This window comes from Anomaloglossus baeobatrachus, chromosome 1 (genome assembly GCF_048569485.1).
Source record: "Anomaloglossus baeobatrachus isolate aAnoBae1 chromosome 1, aAnoBae1.hap1, whole genome shotgun sequence".
Classification (NCBI taxonomy): domain Eukaryota; kingdom Metazoa; phylum Chordata; class Amphibia; order Anura; family Aromobatidae; genus Anomaloglossus; species Anomaloglossus baeobatrachus.
In genome coordinates this window covers 118,786,664-118,807,080 of record NC_134353.1, presented here as the reverse complement: position 1 = coordinate 118,807,080, position 20,417 = coordinate 118,786,664, and the positions used below count along the sequence as shown (strand labels likewise).

Below are 20,417 nucleotides of genomic sequence, written 5' to 3'. Positions count from 1 at the left end.
ACCAGGCCGCCGCCATGCCGGGCGCGGCCCGCCAAGACCAGGCCGCCGCCAAACAGGGCGCGGCCCGCCAAGACCAGGCCGCCGCCATGCTAGGCGCGGCCCGCCAAGGAAAGACTACCTCAGCATTTACCCCGGCCTGTAAGGCCAGAGCTGACACTGCTCCCCAGTCCCCGGAGGTCTCTGATAGGAAGCCCACGCTGGAGGAAGAATACTGGCAGATGAGGGCCGACATGGAGGCCAAGTTTCCCCAGTGGTTGGTGGATCTGTACCTGCGCCCCCCATGCACCCCTGAGGAGATTCAGATAACCCCTGCAGCTACACCAGAGAGTCCCCCGCATGGGCCAGAAGGAGAAAGTCCATCCCCAGTCCTGCCATCAGAGGAGTGCCAGGAAGAACTAAGGGGGAGAGGAGGCCAGGAGGCAGAAGGGCTAACTCCGACGCCAGCCGCAGCAGACTCCTACTCAGAGCCGGAGATGCTGCCATACTCCCGCTGGGACGAGGAGGACCTGACACCGTCTGCAGACGAAGATCAGCCCAAAGACCTCACCTGGGAGTTTGTGAGCTGCCCGCTACAGAATCCAGCCCGCAAGACACGGCGCAGAAGAACACAGTTTGCTCCAGCACCACAGTCTCCTGAACAGAGAGCAGTCACCGCCAGAGACCTAAAGGAGAAGCGTTTGTTGAGAGAGTCCAAAGCCCAGGCTAGAGGACCCTTGTGTTATGGCGTAGTGGAAGATTTCAACTTGAAAAGTGGTTATGGCTTCATTGTAGCACCAGGAATAAAAGAAGGGATATTTGTAAACCGCAGAGATGTGAACGCTCATCTGCCAAGAGGACACCCTTGCAGAAATCTGAAAATGGGAGATTTAGTACAGTTTACCATGCACCAAGGTGAAAGGGGATTGTACGCACTTGATGTAGCCTTACGTACCAGCAAACCCTACAGCCATCCCCTGCAACAAGAAAGACAAGAAAGACAAGAAAGACAAGAAAGACAAGAAAGACAAGAAAGACAAGAAAGACAAGAAAGACAAGACAGAGATAAAGAAACAGATGAAGACCAAGAACGGAAAGATAAAGATCCTGCAGATGAAGAAAGAGACAAAGAGCAAGAAAGTCACAGGTGCCAGTGCCCAACGTGCCCTCGCCCTAGTGAAAAAGAGGAGTAAAGCAAAGGAAAGTAAGAAGTTACTGTTTTGACCAGTTTTGACAAGTTTTGTTTGCAACGTTTAAGAAATGCGCCCACAAAAACTATTGTGAGAAATAAACTTTAAGGCTATGAACTTGCTATAGCCACAAACTCTCGCAGTGTAAATAGTTACACCAGTGGCACCACCACCAGGGCCAGCCTGTTTAGGGGCTTGGCTCGTCTGCAACCAGGGGGGCCCGTCCGTAGAAAAGGGCCTTGGCTCCCCTGCGACCAGAGAGCACGCCTGTTTATGGGGCCTTGGCTCACCACCACAAAGAGGGTACCTGGTCAGCACCAACTGTGGAGGCCGCCTCTGAATCCTGCCAGAAGAGGCTGACGGCGCGGATCCACCAGGCCAGGTATACCCTGAAACCACCAGCCCATGAAAGCCGCCTCTACATCCTGCCAGAAGTGGCTGAAGTTGCGGCCAACGGGAGAGGAAGATTGGAGGAAAGGTCTGGGGAAGTAGATGGCCCAGATCTGGTTACCAAAAGGACCGGTGACCTGCCTCCTGAGAGGGTTTTGGGTGGGTTAACGGACTTGTGGGTGGAGGGTGGTGATGTCTGATACCTGGTGCTTTTAAATGTTTTACATGTTTTAATGTTTTATGCATTTTAAAATGTTGTCTTGCAGCCCGAGGACGTGCTGGTGATAACTAAGGGGGAATGTGGCGCCCCTGACCTGGTCAGGCACCACTGAGTACTGCACCCATGCTGGGGACAGTACAACACAGGTAATCCAGAAGGCTGACCGGGGTGTGGAACACAGGCGCATAGTGATCAGGTCTCACACATGTACCCATGAGAGGACCCCTGGGGATCCCAGGAGGGGGCAAGCCTTCACCTTCACTGGAATAGTGGAGGGGGTAGAGCCTCCATCTCCTCTCAAGGGGTGTGGTAAGAGAGTCTGGTTGCTAGGTGGCGTAGGCAAGAACAGGAGAGGAGGAGCAGTGAGTCGGTTAGAGCAGATCTCCAGAGGGCTCAGTGAGGAGCAGACCTGTGGGGCTGATGCTGTCTAACAGCGCCCGCGCAGTGGCTACAGACGGGGGAGAACGGTCAACTAGAAGTGCTGCCTGAAAGCCAGCTTCAGCTAGAGAGTGCACGGAGTGGGAAGTAAGGAGACTTCTAGAGAGCACCAGGCCCAACCGGGCGGCAGATCCCGAAGCGAGGATAGATTCACCTTTCCCTGCTAAACCTGCCGGTGTGGGGCTCTTACAGCCCACACCACAACAACCAAAAGCCGCAGCCACGTAACCGCAAGTAGGGCCCATAGGTCACAGGAGGCAAGAGGCTGGAGTGGCCTGGCCCGGGGAACAAGCACACGGCAAAACAAGAAGGGGAGAGAGGCTTGGAGCATCTTCCCTGGGTGACCCCCATAGGGACTCAAAGTCGGGGTCACCCCAAACCACCAAGGGCTAAGGAAGGCGAGTTTGTAGTCACCCTCATACAGTCAGCCGGAAGGATACCTGGTTCCCACCTGGTTCATCCCAGCTACGCCCGGGTTACTCACCCTGCCACCTGAAGTGAGTAAAAACCCTGAAAGACACTCTGCCTGTGTGTGGTCATTCTGCGACTTGTGGTACTACAGCTTTACAAAGGGCCCTGGGGCTTGCCTCACTCTCAGGAGGCTACTACACCCGACTGCACCCACCATCAGCCCCAGGGGCCTCCTAATCTGCAGTGGCGGTCCCCTCTGACCGCAAATCTGAGAGTGGCGTCACGATCAAAACTGAAGATTCCCTACCTGTGACCAGCACCAGCTACGTGGAGTCCCTGAAGGTATGCATTGATACAACACCTGTGGGGCTTCACACAGTTACGCTACGATCTGCACCGCAGCGTAACTGCATGCGTCCTGCGTCCCCTGCACAGTCTGTGGAGATTGTGCAGGAGCCGTGTGCACGTGGCATATTAGAACGCAGCGATTCGGCTGCGGCCCGAATCGCTGCGTTCTAAGAAGTGACATGTCACTTCTTCCGTGCGCTTTACATGCTGTCTATAGGGAGAGGCAGCATGCAGAGCGCACGAATCTGCCGGCACCATGCGCTTCAGAACGCAGCTGTTCAGCTGCGCTCTGAAGCGCACCTTTTAGCTGCGGTGCAGAGCGCACACGTGCGCACATAGCCTAAGGCTTAACTATAAACCCTTCTTCAAAAATAAACACTAATCGCGGTTCAAGTGGCCATGCAGCTGAAAAAATACTGCAGGACACTTCATTATAGAAAGCAGACACCCCCAAAGGAAAGAAGACAGACTCCACAATCATACTCACCAGACGCCAAACAGGAGGACCTGCAGTGGAACTTATCAAGGACCTGCGGTGAATCGCACACACACACACCAGATCGCACACACACCCACACATATTAGATCGCACACACACACACCAGATCGCACACACACCATATCGCACACACACCCACACATATTAGATCGCACACACACACACTCACCACATCTTGCAAAACCAATTGCTTCTGGCCAGCGGGGGGAAGATGGGACTCAGTGCAGTGTAGCACGAGGACCTATGGTGGAATGCATGGAGGACCTGCGGTGGAACACATGTATGTGTTCCACCGTAGGTCCTCGCTGGATGTGGTGAGTGTGTGTGTGTGTGTGATCTTATAAGTGTGTATGAGTGTGTGTGCGATTTGATGTGTGTGAGTGTCATCCAAAAGCAGGGGAGGACCGTTTGGAGCATAGCTGTTGGGAAAACCCACCGAAGATCGCACGAGGACCTGGGAGCGATGCAGATGTCCAGGGTCTGGTAAGTACGACTCTCCTGGGAAGGAGGGGTCTACTTTTTTGGCGAGTAAATTTACCCCCAACCATGTTTACCCTGAAAATAAGCCCTACCCCAAAAATAAGCCCTAGCACATTTTTGGGGGCAAAAGATAATGTGTCTTATTTTCGGGGAAACACGGTAGATGAGGCTATTGTTCTGCTCGGTTATCATTAAAGGTTGTCCCATCATCCATCAGCTATCAAAAAGAATAGGTATTACATATAATTTGACCCCTGATGGTCATATATCGGCACCATTCCAATACACTTTTTTTGGGAGTCGTCACAACACCTAAACAAAATCAATAAGAAGCGATCATAACATTGTAACTCTCCCAAAATGGTATTAATAAGAAATGTCCGCTCGCCCACAAAAAAAACTAGTCCTCACACAGATACAGCAACTAAAAAATGACTTGCTATGGGTCTTGGAAAATGACGACACAAACCAAGAACATTTTAATTTGTTTACGAATTTTAAAATTATTTTCACAGCTAAAATAATAAAAATTTGGTATCACCGTAATACTGACATGGTGAATCGTGATGCCACATCATTCTTACCATATAATGAATGGCATAAGAGCGAACCCCAAAATACAATGTTGGAATTATTTAATTATTTTAAAAAAATTTTTTAGCTTTTTCACCAAACTTTTTTTCCCCACTCGGTATCTCCCTTATGTGTAACTTGCTGTCTGGTGCCTGTTTCAAAGTGTAATCCATCTGCAGCAGCAGAAACACTGAGGGATGACAGGAAATGGGACGAGAAGTTCTCTCCAGTCTGTCACTCTGCATTCAGGCATAAAAGGAAGACAAGCTTTTGGTTTTGGGCTATGCAACAGAGACAGGAGCAATGCATGCTGGGAAGTGAGCGAAAGAAAGTTCTTGTACATATAGTGCTGGTTGTAGGAGCAATCAGCCATAAATATCTTTGTGTTCAATTGTGCAGAGACAAGACATGGCAGAGAGAAGTCTTAGCAGTCCGCACTGGATAAAGAATAGCAAAACTGAATGCTTCCAATTGGTGATGTCCTCGGTGAGTCACCATTTTTTACCTGTACTGTGTATATACTATTTACAGAACTCCTGTGTAGCCTTACACTGTATGGGTATGGGAGTAATAATGGTCTTATTACAGTATAATGGTATTATGCTGTCCCCACTGTATATGCTACTAATATGTGGTCATGGTGTGGCTGTACTTGTCATTATTGTGTAACAGGATGATGGTGTTGGCAATATATGGGTTTGGTGGCATTATTTTGCCCTTATATAGTGGTATTATCCTAGTATAGGGGCTTTGCTCAGTAACACTATGATGATCATATTTTAGGTAACTAATATTTACAAGTTTTACTTTAAAAATCATCCTAATGCTTAGTTTTCTGTGACATGTATACAATATATAAGTGAGAACACACACACACACACACATATATATATATTTATTTATTTATTTATTTATTTTGGGGGTGCACATATGTGTTTATACAATAGAATCTAACAACACCACTGGAGCCCATACATCCAAGCATACGCTGGAGCTGGTGCTGGTGGGGGACCAAGGTCAGTATCTTGCCCGGGACTTAAGGTACCGTCACACTAAGCAACTTACCAGCGATCCCAACAACGATAGGGATCGCTGGTAAGTTGCTAGGAGGTTGCTGGTGAGCTGTCACACTGCGACGCTCCAGCGATCCCACCAGCAACCTGACCTGGCAGGGATCGCTGGAGCGTGGCTACACGAGTTGCTGGTGAGCTCACCAGCAACCAGTGACAAGCCCCCAGCGCCGCGTGGAAGATGCTGCGCTTGGTAACTAAGGTAAATATCGGGTAACCAACCCGATATTTACCTTGGTTACCACCGCACGGAGCTACACGTGCAGAGAGCAGGGAGCAGCGCACACTGAGCGCTGGCTCCCTGCTCTCCTAGTTACAGCACACATCGGGTTAATTACCCGATGTGTACTGCAGCTAAATGTGCACAGAGCAGGGAGCAGCGCACAATGCTTAGCGCTGGCTCCTTGCTCTCCTAGTTACAGCACACATCGGGTTAATTAACCCGATGTGTGCTGCAGCTAAATGTGCACAGAGCAGGGAGCAGCGCACAATGCTTAGCGCTGGCTCCTTGCTCTCCTAGTTACAGCACACATCGGGTTAATTAACCCGATGTGTGCTGCAGCTAAATGTGCAGAGAGCAGGGAGCAGCGCACAATGCTTAGCGCTGGCTCCTTGCTCTCCTAGTTACAGCACACATCGGGTTAATTAACCCGATGTGTGCTGCAGCTACATGTGCACAGAGCAGGAGCCGGCACTGACAGTGAGAGCGGAGGAGGCTGATAACAAAGGTAAATATCGGGTAACCAAGGACAGGGCTTCTTGGTTACCCGATGTTTACATTGGTTACCAGCCTCCGCAGAAGCCGGCTCCCTGCTCACTGCACATTTAGTTGTTGCTGTCTCGCTGTCACACACAGCGATCTGTGCTTCACAGCGGGACAGCAACAACTAAAAAATGGCCCAGGACATTCAGCAACAACCAACGACCTCACAGCAGGGGCCAGGTTGTTGCTGGATGTCACACACAGCAACATCGCTAGCAACGTCACAAAAGTTGTTCGTTAGCAGCGATGTTGCTAGCGATGTTGCTTAGTGTGACGGGGCCTTTATAGGACTCTAGTTATGTCACTGGAAGCAGATTTCTGATAAGGAGATATGCTCACTTAGAGGGAATCTGTCAGCAGGCTTTTACTACCTCATCTGAGAGCAGCATGATGATGGCAAAAAGATCTTGAGTTCAATGATGTATTACTTAGATTAGTGGCTGCAGCCATTCTGGCACAGTGAAAGATTTTAGATTTTGCATGTAGCAGTGCTGGGAGAGCTGTCCCTGACCACACCAAGCTTTCAGTGTACATTTGCATAGACAGAAGCTGCTAAATCACAGAGGGGCAGGGTTGGACTACAGCACACACTGCTGAGACCCACAAATAATAAAGATAACAGGCTTAAGCTAACATTGCAGTTAAACAAAAAAAAAAGACTGATCACAGAGGCAAGGCTGAAATGTCTGTTTTAACACTTGCATCATGCTATCTTCAGGTTACATTGCAGAAATCTGCTGACAGAGTCCCTTTAAAAAGAGTGAACAGTTGCATTTTCAGACATATACGGTAGTTTAGAGGTAGATAATAGAATTTATAGAATGTATGATGGTGAATATTGAAGGATACCAAAAGACACAGATATAAAATGTTGCACACTAAAGGTGGATACCATCTATCGTATTTTTTGGACTATAAGACGCACCTTTTCCCCCCAAATGTTGGGGGAAAGTGGGGGGTGCGTCTTATAGTCTGATTGTAGGGCTGCGGGGAATGAGGGTGCTGCGGTGGAGCGGGTCATCGGTGGCATGAGCAGGCTGTAGCAGCCTGCCGTGACCACGTGGACCCGCTCATTTAATATGCACGCCCATCATCCCGCTCATCATCTCTCAGCGCTGAAGCCGGCGTTGACAGGTGGCGGGGTGATGGGCAGGGGGGGTGCGCGCATATTAAGCAGCCTGCCCGCATGATCACCCCTGGCCTACAGCCTGGAGTGATCATGTGTGGCTGTATTCACTGCCCCCCGCGCATCATCATCAGCGCGGGGGGCAGTGAATCAGTATAACTCACCGGCTTTGATCCCTGCAGCACTGCAATGTCCTCCTGTCTGCCGGCGGCGGCTGTGTGGAGACTAGCGGTGCGCACAGCGATGATGCTGGCGATAGTTCTCAGGTGAGGGTGGTGAAGAGCTGCCTCAGGTGTCGGAATCTCTTCCCGGTTAGCCGGTATCTGGTTGCACTCGACGAGTGTCGGTAAAGGTATCTCTACGGTATTTTCAAGAGATGTTACCACGAGACCACTGGTTCTTCTTCCGCAAGATGAGATGCCGCTGCAAGTACCTAGTGTGTAAGGGTAGGCATTTCCTTTCAAGCCGAACAAGTCGAAGAGTTCAGACCTGGCGAGTGACCTATTGCTCTGGTCGTCCAGGATGATGTACACCTTCACGGCCCTTTCTGGGTGACCTTTGGGATATACCCTTACTAGGCATATTTTTGCACAAGACTTGTCCCAGAGATCTTCTCCGCAGACTTCGTTGCACGAGGAGGATACTGTGAGGTGGTTTGCAGCTTGGCTTGTACTCTCCCCACCATGACTTGTGGTAGGAGAAGGTGTAAATGCAGGATCAGACTGAGATGGTTGGAGCGCTTGTACGTGATCCGTGCTGTCACACTCTATGCACTTAATTGTAACCTTACAGTTCTTGGCAAGGCGTTCTGTAGAGGCACAACACCTGAAACATACCGCAAACCTTTTCAAGAGTTCCTTTCGTTCTTGAAGGGATTTCTTCCTGAAGCCAATGCACTTCTGCAGAAGATGTGGCAGTTTGTGAATAGGACACTGGCAGTTCGGATTTTCTGCCTTCCCGCCTTCATTACCCTTGTCTGGTGCTGATGTTGGTGTAGGTGGTAGAACATCAGTCTTTTTGACTGATACTGGGCCCCTACGTTTTCTGTCATTTTGATGAGGGCTCTCATATCTGGGAGCTGGTGAAGTGGAGCCGGTGGGTTCTCCATAGGTGAAGCTTGGGTCTGCCTTACATTCCGCGATGCCGTTGATAAACTCGCAGAAGTAGGAGAATGGAGGGAAGGAGACTTGGTGCTCTTATTTATAGTTTGTTCCTACCGTGGTCCACCTTTCCTGCACGTTGTAAGGTAACTTTTTGACTATGGGTTTCACCCCACGAGCGGTGTCCAGGTAGCTGAGGCCAGGTAGGTGTGTGTCTGTTTTGGCCAGCTGGAGCTCGGACAGCAGGTCGCTGAGTTCCTGGTACTTTGAAGCATCCTTGCCAGATATTTTGGGAATGTCGTATAGTTGTTTCAGCAATGCATGTTCAATTGCTTCAGGACTGCTGAAGCCTTTCTCTAGTCTGTCCCATGCGGTTGCGAGACCAGTTGTTGGGTCGCTGATGTAGACGGATCTGAGTCTGTTGATTCTCTCAGTAGACCGTGGCCCTAGCCACCTGATTAGCAAGTCCAGCTCTTCAGCAGCCGTAATGCCGAGGTCACGCGTTGCGGTTTTGAATGCACACTTCTACCCTCTGTAGTTTTTGGGCTGGTCATCAAACTTTGTGAGACCGGTGTTGGTGAGTTCTCGGCGGATCATGTACCTCGCAATGTCAGACATGTCTGATCTTTTCGACATTGGGGGCACATTTTCTCACTGCGTGGTGCTGGTTGAGTGGTCCGTAGCTTCTTGGTTTGGGAACATGGGAAGGTATGGAGTGGCGTAGGCGTTTAGACCAGCGACCACCGGTTTGGTGTGTACAGTCTCTGTTGTATGCGGGGCCGGAGCTACACAGTTGTTGGGAGTGTAGCGCCTTGCCGGCATGTTAGGTTGCATGTAGACATGGCCATACAGAGGTTGCTGATGCGCAGGCTGTGGCTGTGCATTGGAATATGAAGCAGGTTCAGGCTTGAACGTCTGAGGTGCATTGGACTGACGTGGAAGGCTGGAAGTTGTAGGTGGATCAGTGTCTTGAAGCTCTGGAGAAGTGTTAGCGCTGACGGGAATGTTGATGGTAGTTGGCAGTTCGTCGGCTTGGCTCAGCACATAATCTCTTGTACCCTTAAGTGAGTCTTCTGTGTCGAGATCACACAAACTGGCGCTGCCTTCTTGAGTCCCACCCAGAGCTTACTCAAAGACCTTTAGCCTTGCCATGGCCGCCACATGTTCACATTCCTTCTGAAGGACTTCAATTTCTGCCTTGTTGCGTGCAGATTCTGCAATTGTCTCTGCTTATTTACGTGCAGATTCTGCTTTCATTTCTGCTTCTCTGCGTGCAGATTCTGCTTTCATCTCTGCTTCTCTGCGTGCAGCTTCTGCTTTCATCTCTGCTTCTCGCTGAGCGAAGATGGCTTGTACTTTCGTTGTTTCTGCGTTAGCTCGTGCCTTTATGAGCTGCTCATTAAGGGTTGAGTACCATGATGAGCCTGATTTGAGTGAGTGCCTTGAGCTCTTAACGGCATCTTAAAAACCTGGTTTTGTAAGATGCCGCTCCTGACATTTTTGCTTCAGTCTGGCTCACAATTTCGCGCACGGTTTGGTCTCGTTCAGCATTAAGCTGTTGGAAGTCCTGTAGTTCTTTTTGAGACTCAGACGTATTTGATCTCAGCAGGGTAGAGGAATAATTTTTACAAATCTCTTTGTAGGACTGGTATGTTGAGTACAGTTGTTCAAGGGCTCCCTCTGGTGGTAGCTCATGAGCATCGGGCGCAAATAAAACAGTCACTTGTTTTTACACTCTTTGCCACAATAATGTTGTGTGGGTAAGCAGTTCAACTTCTGGCTGTTTCTGGGTTCTCTTTAACCTTCCATGTTGGTTTGGTCAACCGCTTAGATCTTTCAATGCAATTTTTTTATTGTGAGTCTATGTCTTTCTCTTGTTGCTCTAGAGTAGGAAGTGAAATTGTTCTCTTTGCCTCCATCAAGAAGGGTGAATGCTGCTTTGCACTGGTTGTTAGGGAAACCAATACAATGCTGCAATCTCTGCAGCCAGAAGTCTGTGTTTGCAGAATGTATTTGCAGAGTCTCTGGCTGCAGCTTACAATTAGCTTATGGGTGATTCTAGGTTTATAGCTGCACACAGTTCTGATAACAGGTTAATACTTTACAGGGCACTTTCTGTCTGAAGCTGCTATAAAGGTTTGTGCTGTGGCTTGTTATTAGCCCCTTGGGGTAATCCTTTCTCTGGATTGTATGCAGTATAGCACTCCTGAAAACAGGTTCTTTACTGATATATGTATACTAATCCCGGTCACAGCTAGTCCTTTTCACTATTCTGTTTCTTCCTAGAAGCTGTGAATCCCAAGCGCTCTAATTATCAGTCCCTTAGATAACTGTATGATTGTACTCACACTTCAGAGCATCAACAGATAGTTTTAAACTCAGCCAAATGATGACTTGTAGAAAGACCAGGAGAAACATTGTAGTTTTCTTCTAGAATCTTGTATTAAGTACAAAGTAAAGGCAGGTGAAAAGGAATAATCTGTACAGGGTTGTAGACATGTGTCTTCAGCAATGGTTCCTCTCTAGACTAAACTGAAGGAGAAGGGAGGAGCATTCTATACAGAAGCCATCTAAGGGAGGAACATAGGGACAAACTTCGTACTTCGTTAAGTTTTCATGACTCAAACTCTTACTATCTGAGTTGATACTCGGTCTTCACGATGCTTTTAAAATTATTTAAATAAAGCTTTGGATGTTTTTATTATAAGAAGAACTTGTGCCGGATCCTTTCCTCCTTTCTATGCTGTTTTACAAACTTCGTACAGTCTAAATCTACCTAGTAACAATAAGGAATTTCCTGATAGGAGGAAAAATATGCAATGCAAGAAATATAAACAACACAAGTCTAGTTAACCGCCCTTAAACTAACTAACGTCTTAATATCTTTTTTAAAATGTTGAGCCCAAATTTGGATCCCATATTCTAGATGTGGCCTTACAAGTGATTTATAGCGGAGTAACAATATGTAGGGATCAGGGGATCTAATCTCTCTTTTTATACACCCCAAAATCGTGTTTGCTTTTGCAGCTGCTGCTTGACATTGAGTGCTGCTGCTCAGCTTACTTGTATCCAGAATACCCAAGCCTTTCTCCTGTTCTGTAGTCCCGAGTTTATTTGCATGTAATGTAAATGTAGCAATATCCTAATCCTTACTCCGTTTTAGGTGCATTACTTTACATTTATCAACATTAAATCTCATTAAATCTCTTTTGCCCAAGTGTCTGCCCATTCTGACTTCTTATCCAGATTGTTTTGTAATATTGTACTATCAAGGTCAGTTTCTAATATCCTACATAGTTTGGTGTTATCAGCAAAGACTGACACTTTACTACTGTAGTTTGTTAATTGAATGATGAGATGCTGCTTTTTCTGGGGCAAAATACAGCTCATATTAGAGGGGTAAGTGGCTCACTCCAGCACAGGGGCCCACCGTGGAATTCCCCCGTTCCATCCTATAACTTCTTTTACTTGAGCACATGGATAAAATTGTTGAGCCACAACAATTTACTGTGGGTGGCTTATTTAAAGGGGAATATGTTATCAGGTTTTTGCCAACTAATCTTAGAGCACCATAATGTAGGGGTAGAGATCCTGATTCCAGCGTTGTTTCACTTACTGAGCTGCTTAGTGTAGTTGTGATAAAATTACTGATTAATCACCAGTAGATTATCATTATAGGACTACTTGGTGTGCTGCCAGGTAGTCCAGTATATTCATGAGCTCCGTATAACTGCTAGATCTGCAGCAGAGAAAACATTGATTTTATCAAAATGACAGCAAACAGCTAAGTAAGAGACACATAGCTGGAATCAGGGTCATTATACTGCTCTGAGATGGGGGAGCAAAAACCTGGTGACAGATTCCTTTTAATTTTGTGTTTTTTCCCATTGAAGTGAATGAGAAAAAAAGTGTGATACTAAATATACATATAAAATAACATCTGGTTACAGAAGTCTTTACAATTTATTGACCTTTCGATCATCTCGTTCTGATTTTACAAGTATTCATCTAAACATCTTATTGTCATTAATGAAGGCAGAGAGGTAAAATGATGTAAATGTAGAATTTGCCATCAGTTTTCATCATGAGTTTCTGTTGCAGGCGTGTGGGTCAGACACTTACAGTAAGTCAACAAGCGGGATGTATCTGCATCGCCGCGGATGTATGCCATGTTTGTACCATGGAAATATCCTTTCAAGTGACACCGAGGAGGAGTTTGGAAATGTATTTCAGGAACAGGTAATTCTGTTCTTATCACCACCTATTGTTCCTGGCCCTGGTCTTCAGGTGCTTTGCTATCATGTGGAATACCCCTCCACAAATCACCACCATTCTTCTACTCTTCAAGTTTTCCAACTCAAACCTTTTAGATGAGTAAATACTGTGAGCACTTCTCCATCATTCCCCCAACAATGCACACCCAAGGGAAGTAAACAAAACAAAAAACTTCCAACTAATTAATTTGTCCATGAAATGCTCCATGATCTCAAGTCCTCCAAAGTGAGCGACACTTCATATAGCTGTCCTGACTAATACCATGTTTTCCCAAAAATAGGACCTTGTAACACTTGTCACTACCTTACGGGGTGGCATGAACAGAAGGGTAGTCAGGAGAGGCAAGATGTTCTGCACCAGGAATGGATACACTGTCAGATCTGTAAACGGCACAGAGCATTTCCAGGTCTGTAAGATGCTCAGCACAGAGAATCATGACAGTACCCCCTCTTCAAGGGGATGGGCACTGGACTCCCAGGTTTCCCAGGAAACCTCAGATGGAAGGCCCTGACCAGATGACTGGCTCTAACCAAATGGGACGGAACCCATGATCTCTCTTCAGGTTTGTATCCCTTCAAATTAATTAAGTATTGAAGGGAATTATGGACCCTACGAAAATCAACGATCCTCTGTGCTTTGTACTCCAACCCACTGTCAATAGGAACAAGAGAAGGTGAGGATCAGGGAGACAGAGCCAAGGGAACAAATCTTTTCAATAGGGATTTATGGAACACATTTGGGATTTGCCAAAGACTGAGGCAGTTTTATCCTAAAGGTAACAGGATTGATCATCTCCACAATCTCATATGGTCCAATAAACTTAGGACCCAATTTAGCAGAGGGCACCTTGAGTTTAATTTTTTTTTTTTAAGACACCAAAACCTTATCTCCCACCTTAAAGATGGGACCCAAAGAGCGTCTCCTATCAGCCTTAAGTTTCTGGCAACCTTGGGCTACCCCAATAGTCTTTTGTACATCCCTCTAGACATCCCCCATTTTTTGTATGGCTACATCAACTCCAGGGCATCCAGAGCTCATCCTGGAAAATTCACCAAAATGGGGATGAAAACCTTAGTTGCAAAAGAACGTCGAAGTTCCAGTAGACTGATTGACATGACTGTTGAAGGCAAATCCTGCAAGTGGTAAGAACGAGCACCAGTCCTTCTGCCGGGCTGACACGAAACACCGCAAAATTTGTTCTAAAGACTGATTTTTCCTCTGTGTCTGCCCGTTGGTTTCAGGTTGATAAGCAGAAGAAAAAGATAAATCGATACCAAACCTTTTACAGAATACCCTCCAAAATTTAGAAACTATTTGTACCCTTCTATCGGACACGATATTCAGGGGGATACCATGCAATTTCACTATATGACTGCTAAATAACTTGGAAAGTGTTTCTCCATTGGGTAACCATGATAACGGAACAAAGTGTTCTTGTTTGCTAAACCGGTCAACTACCACCCAAACCACCATTTCCCCACCAGACACAGGTAAGTCGGTAATGAAATCCATGGACACGTGAGTCCATGGTCTTTCAGGAACTGGTAAAGGAGCCAATTCCCTGGCCGGCCGGCCATGACTAACTTTAGCGTACCCGCAAATTTCACAGGCAGATATGAAGTCCTTAATACTATTACGCATACATGCCCACCAGAAGAGTTTGGATATAGCCCTCTGAGTGGGCGTGACCCCAGGGTGACCACTTAGCATAGAGTAGTAAAATTCCTGTAACAGGCGCAACCGTAGGTGTACCGGAACCATTAACTTGGACTCAGGAGAAGTGAAAGGAGCCAATGTCTGGGCATCATGGATTTCTGCTTCTAACTCAGAGGACACCATAGCCACCACAAAACCCTGAGAAAGGATGGAGGTTCTGGAGGGGATACAAAATCCAGACTGCGTGATAAAGCATCAGCCTTCACGTTCTTAGACCAAGGACTGAACGTGATGGTAAAATTGAATCTCAAAAAAAATAAAGACCACCTGGCCTGTCTAGGGATCAACTGTTTAGCAGATTCAATATAAGCTAAGTTTTTGTGGTCAGTAATAACTGTGATTCGATGAACAGCACCTTCCAAAAACTGCCTCTATTCTTCAAACACAAGTTTAACCGCAAGCAACATCATAATTTTTCTCTGCAAGCGAGAATTTTTAAAAAAAAAAAAATAAATTAAAATAGCACATGGTCACAAGTTGGTTAAAGTTTCAGGGCCTTGAGACAACATAGCTCCTACTCCAACCTCAGACGCATCTGTGACGCCCTGGGCAAGCCAGGGGTCACAGGTCACAACACCACATGCACCCCCACATTCCCTGCAGGTACACCTAGCTAACCCAAAATCCTTGTTGCCTTCCTCCAGGGGCTGATGTCCACACCAGGGGGTGGGCCAGGCGGTTGGCTCCGCCCACCGAGTTCACAGCCCTGGAGCCGGGAAAACCAGGCAGTTTAGCTCAGGCAGAGCTTGAGTGAGAAGGAGAGTCTAGTGAAGGAAGTGAAAGTAGAAGGGAGTGAAGTGGTAAAGGAGGACAGTAAGAGTGGTGACAGAAAAGGAACAGTTAAGCAAGCCTGAAGTTGGTCCGGGTGTGTGCCCCGGACTGTGACAGCAAGGTCAGCAGACGGCGGTGATAGTCTGCAGGGGGACTGCTCGGAGGTTGCTGGAAGGACCGCGGACGGGTAGTGACCCGGCGGTACCGGAGCAGTATACGAAGAACAGTCAGCACCAGGGCAGGGGCCTTTCGGATCCCGGCAAAGCTAGGAGTCGCCATAATTTGCCAAATTCGTCAGTGAAGGGGACCTCTGTCTCCTAACAACCAAGTCCCGATTGAAGGCAACAGTCCGACCATTGAGGGGAGACACCGCCACCGCCAAGGCACCAGTTTCCCAGGGCCAGCGCCTGCGGGCAAGAGAGAGGCTCCTCCGGCACATATCCAAGCCGGGGAGCGGGTAACCGATGGGGACCCATCGCTACCAAAGAGACTTTACATAGGTGCAGGGAAGAGACTGTCACCGCTAACTGCAGGGAACCGCAGCACCGTAACCGTCCGAGGGACCCGTCCAACCAGCCGTTTGTTTACCGAGAACTGTGTCGTGTTTACTGGCTGAGTGAGTACCTCCGTGCCGTGCGGCACAGCGCTGCCCCTGCGCCCCTGCACCTCCACAGGCCCTAGACCCGCCTGTCCACCATTCCAATCCCACCACTGGGCCCCGGGAGCACCACAACCCCTACCCACGGAGGGGCACATCAACAACTGGCTGCTCCATACCATGACTCCCGGGCTCCCCATACAGAGCAGCGGTGGTGTTAACAAATCACCAGAACCGTGGGTGGCGTCACGGACAATAAACTATCCCAAAACCCAATCCCCTTTCACTCACGGGCGAGGAGCACCGCTCGAGTCCCCGGGATCCGGCCCATCGCTCGAGCCACCGAGCAGCAGAGGCCGCAGCAGCAGCGGCAGCCGGACCCGAGCAGTAGGGAGAGCGCGGCGTCCCCTCCTCCGCCCGCGACAACTTGGCGTCACGAACAGGATCTTACCGCTCTGCCATTGGGTAGAGGTGCGCCTTGTGACCGCCGGAGGTATCCGGCCGGAAAATTTCAGAAGTCGCCATCTTTGGCACGAAAAGTTCCCGCTTGAGCGTCTTCTCGAGTAGCAGAGGCGCAAAGGCCAAAACCCCGCCCCGAAAGAGGAGGGGCCGGAAAAAGGCTAAGGGGGACGAAATGGCGACTGGACGCATGTAGCCGCGGCTATAAAAGCAGGGACGCCAGGACTCTGCAGACATCTTGTTCCTGGGAGAAGCCGCCAGCAGCATGTGGATGCCGTCCTGCAACACCGTAGCCCCCAGTGCCTGGAACCGCGGCGTGGGTGGAGATCCGGACCGCGCAGCTCTACCAAAGGCTGCAGGTCAAGATGCAGCTCCTCATGGAGGAGTGGGAGACCGACATGGCAGACGTCATAGCGACCGTGCGGAGACGCGAGGAGGAAGCAGAGGAATGGAGGGTGAGTGACCCACGCCCCGATGCCCTTGAAGGGCCGGTCATCGCGGCTGCGGGACCCGGTCCAAACCCTCTCCCCCTGCTGCCTCCCTCGCCACCCGTCCCGGAAGCCGTGACCCCGCCACTAGGCCCGCTACCACCGCAACCGGTAGCGATACCCAGCCCGTCCGCCCCAGCGGACCGACCTGTAGCCGGAGCTCGCAGCCGACCGGAGGTGCTGCCCTGGAAAGCCCCGAAAGCCGAACCGGAGGCGTCCCCCGAGAAAGTCCCCGAGCCGGAGCCGATGACCCGCTCCGTGCCGAAGGCCCAACTGCGGAAAGCCCCTGTGCCCATCCCCCACACCTCGGCTGAGGTTGCGCCGGGTTGCCGATGCAAGGCAGCGTCTAAGGCCACGTCACCGCAGGACCTGACGCCCAAAGTACCAGCGGTGGGCAATGTCAAACAGGTCTTGCGGGGCCCGACCCGTGCGCCGGAGCTCGCAGCAGCGCCGTATTTGGACAGGGAGCCGGTACCGTTGGGTCCGGAGATCGGTGAGAGAGAGAGGAAGAAAGCGGAGCTGGTGGCCCGTGCAATCCGGGAAAAGGAAAACCTCCGTCAGGCAACGTTCCGTGTCCAGGGCCCGCTGTACGAAGGGCAGGTGAGGCGGTTTGATGTCCGCCGGGGCTATGGGTTCATCTATGAACCGGGCCTGGAGGCCGAAGTGTTTATAGCCCGGCGGGATGTGAATGCCCACCTGCCTGAAGAGCATCCCGGTCGTAACTTGATGCCGGGCGACATCGTGCAGTACACCCGGCACTGTGGGGAGAGGGGGTGGTTCGCGCTGGACGCTAAGCTAAGGGGCAGCCAGGAGTCCCGTGTGAGCGCCGCGCCCCCCTCCCTCAGGTGATGTTGAGGACTCGGAATAACGGCAGCGGAGCACCGTTGCACCGTCCCCGTTGGGACCACCAGTCAGCATGTTTACGAGTTTTGAAAGTTTGAAAAGTTAAATGATGATAAGTACAATGAAACCGTGAAGTTCATCTGATTAACATGTGATTGAACCGGCCGTTGCTGGCACCGTTGTCCCCGTGGGGACCGTTTGAAAGTTTGCATAGAGAACTTTCTATGGACAAGCCCGTGAACTTGCAGGGCAACCACAAACGTTAAGTGGCTTGTAAATAAGTTGTGTTACCGGTACCGTTTCCGCATTTACCGCCTCCGGAGAGGCAAGGTGGAGGGAGGGCCCGCAGCAGAGCAGGCTGGGGCCCAGCCACCACAGGAACCGGTGGCTACCCTCTGGAGGGGAAGGATAGATCCCGCTCGGGTAACTTGTGCTGGACTGGGGTCAAGGGGTGCTGCCTGGGTTCTAGGGGCAGCATCAGGGCCAGGTTACTTGGGTGGGAGAGAGCGGAGACCGTAACCGTTAACCGTTTTAATGTTTGCAACGTTTAAGAACTGAACCTCCCGATGTGGGATGATGCCATAATTTGTAGATATGTTACCGTTTTATCTTTTACAGAAAAACAAAAGGAAAATAAAACCGGTGTTGGACGGGCAGCCCGAGGATGGTCTGCATTTTGCTAAGGGGGAATGTGACGCCCTGGGCAAGCCAGGGGTCACAGGTCACAACACCACATGCACCCCCACATTCCCTGCAGGTACACCTAGCTAACCCAAAATCCTTGTTGCCTTCCTCCAGGGGCTGATGTCCACACCAGGGGGTGGGCCAGGCGGTTGGCTCCGCCCACCGAGGAGTTCACAGCCCTGGAGGCGGGAAAACCAGGCAGTTTAGCTCAGGCAGAGCTTGAGTGAGAAGGAGAGTCTAGTGAAGGAAGTGAAAGTAGAAGGGAGTGAAGTGGTAAAGGAGGACAGTAAGAGTGGTGACAGAAAAGGAACAGTTAAGCAAGCCTGAAGTTGGTCCGGGTGTGTGCCCCGGACTGTGACAGCAAGGTCAGCAGACGGCGGTGATAGTCTGCAGGGGGACTGCTCGGAGGTTGCTGGAAGGACCGCGGACGGGTAGTGACCCGGCGGTACCGGAGCAGTATGCGAAGAACAGTCAGCACCAGGGCAGGGGCCTTTCGGATCCCGGCAAGGCTAGGAGTCACCATAATTTGCCAAATCCGTCAGTGAAGGGGACCTCTGTCTCCTAACAACCAAGTCCCGATTGAAGGCAACAGTCCGACCATTGAGGGGAGACACCGCCACCGCCAAGGCACCAGTTTCCCAGGGCCAGCGCCTGCGGGCAAGAGAGAGGCTCCTCCGGCACATATCCAAGCCGGGGAGCGGGTAACCGGTGGGGACCCATCGCTACCAAAGAGACTTTACATAGGTGCAGGGAAGAGACCGTCACCGCTAACTGCAGGGAACCGCAGCACCGTAACCGTCCGAGGGACCCGTCCAACCAGCCGTTTGTTTACCGAGAACTGTGTCGTGTTTACTGGCTGAGTGAGTACCTCCGTGCCGTGCGGCACAGCGCTGCCCCTGCACCTCCACAGGCCCCAGACCCGCCTGTCCACCATTCCAATCCCATCACTGGGCCCCGGGAGCACCACAACCCCTACCCACGGAGGGGCACATCAACAACTGGCTGCTCCATACCATCACTCCCGGGCTCCCCATACAGAGCAGCGGTGGTGTTAACAAATCACCAGAACCGTGGGTGGCGTCACGGACAATAAACTATCCCAAAACCCAATCCCCTTTCACTCACGGGTGAGGAGCGCCGCTCGAGTCCCCGGGATCCGGCCCATCGCTCGAGCCACCGAGCAGCAGAGGCCGCAGCAGCAGCGGCAGCCGGACCCGAGCAGTAGGGAGAGCGCGGCGTCCCCTCCTCCGCCCGCGACACATCTACCTCTGCAATTACCGGTCTCGAGAGATCCAGCTAAATAGGGACCGGAGCGGATGTAAATCATTCCTTTAACTTAAGAATGGCCCCCAACCGCTTTAGGCGACCAAACCCTCAGATCCACCCCCTTATGTGTCAGGGGTTTAACAATCTGGGAAAATCCCTTAATAAATGTTCTATAGTAATTGGCGAACCCCAAAAAATGTTGTAGAGCCTTGAGGTCGCTAGGTTGCACTCAATCAATAATAGCTTGTACCTTCACAGGGTCCATTTTAAAACCACCCACAGACACAATGAACCCTAGAAAAGAAGTTTCCTGCACGGCAAATGTACATTTTTCAAACTTTGCAAATAAGGAGTTTTTCCTAAGCCTTTGTAACACAGATCGGATATGTCCATAATGAGATTCTAAACCAGGTGAGTAAATCAGAATATCGTCCAAAAACACAATAAACCTTCCAATGTAATCCAAAAAAATACCATTCATGAAATTTTGAAATTTTGAGGCGCATTAGTTAATACAAAAGGCCTAACAAAATTCTTAAACTGACCCTCGGATGTTAAAAATGCTGTCTTCCACTCATCACCCTCCCGGATGCGTATTAAATTATAAGCCCCTCTAAGATCGAGCTTGGAAAACCATTAGGCCCCAGTTAGCTGATAATCTAGGTCGGGGATAAGTGGAAGCTGATAGGTATTCTTAACTATAATTGTATTTAATTCACGGAAATCGAGGCAG

The 20,417-nt window shown here is 49.8% G+C and overlaps 1 protein-coding gene across 3 annotated transcripts in view; it reads left to right on the top strand.

Moving 5' to 3' along the window:
* LOC142290024 (uncharacterized) overlaps positions 1–20,417 on the top strand; it is a 64,340-nt gene that overhangs the window by 25,220 nt on the left and 18,703 nt on the right. For all 3 annotated transcript variants that reach the window (XM_075333982.1, XM_075333969.1, XM_075333973.1), the window contains 2 exons: positions 4,925–5,011; positions 12,686–12,823. In XM_075333982.1, coding sequence (XP_075190097.1) covers positions 4,925–5,011; positions 12,686–12,823 — 225 coding nt within the window. The remainder of the gene's footprint in view (positions 1–4,924; positions 5,012–12,685; positions 12,824–20,417) is intronic.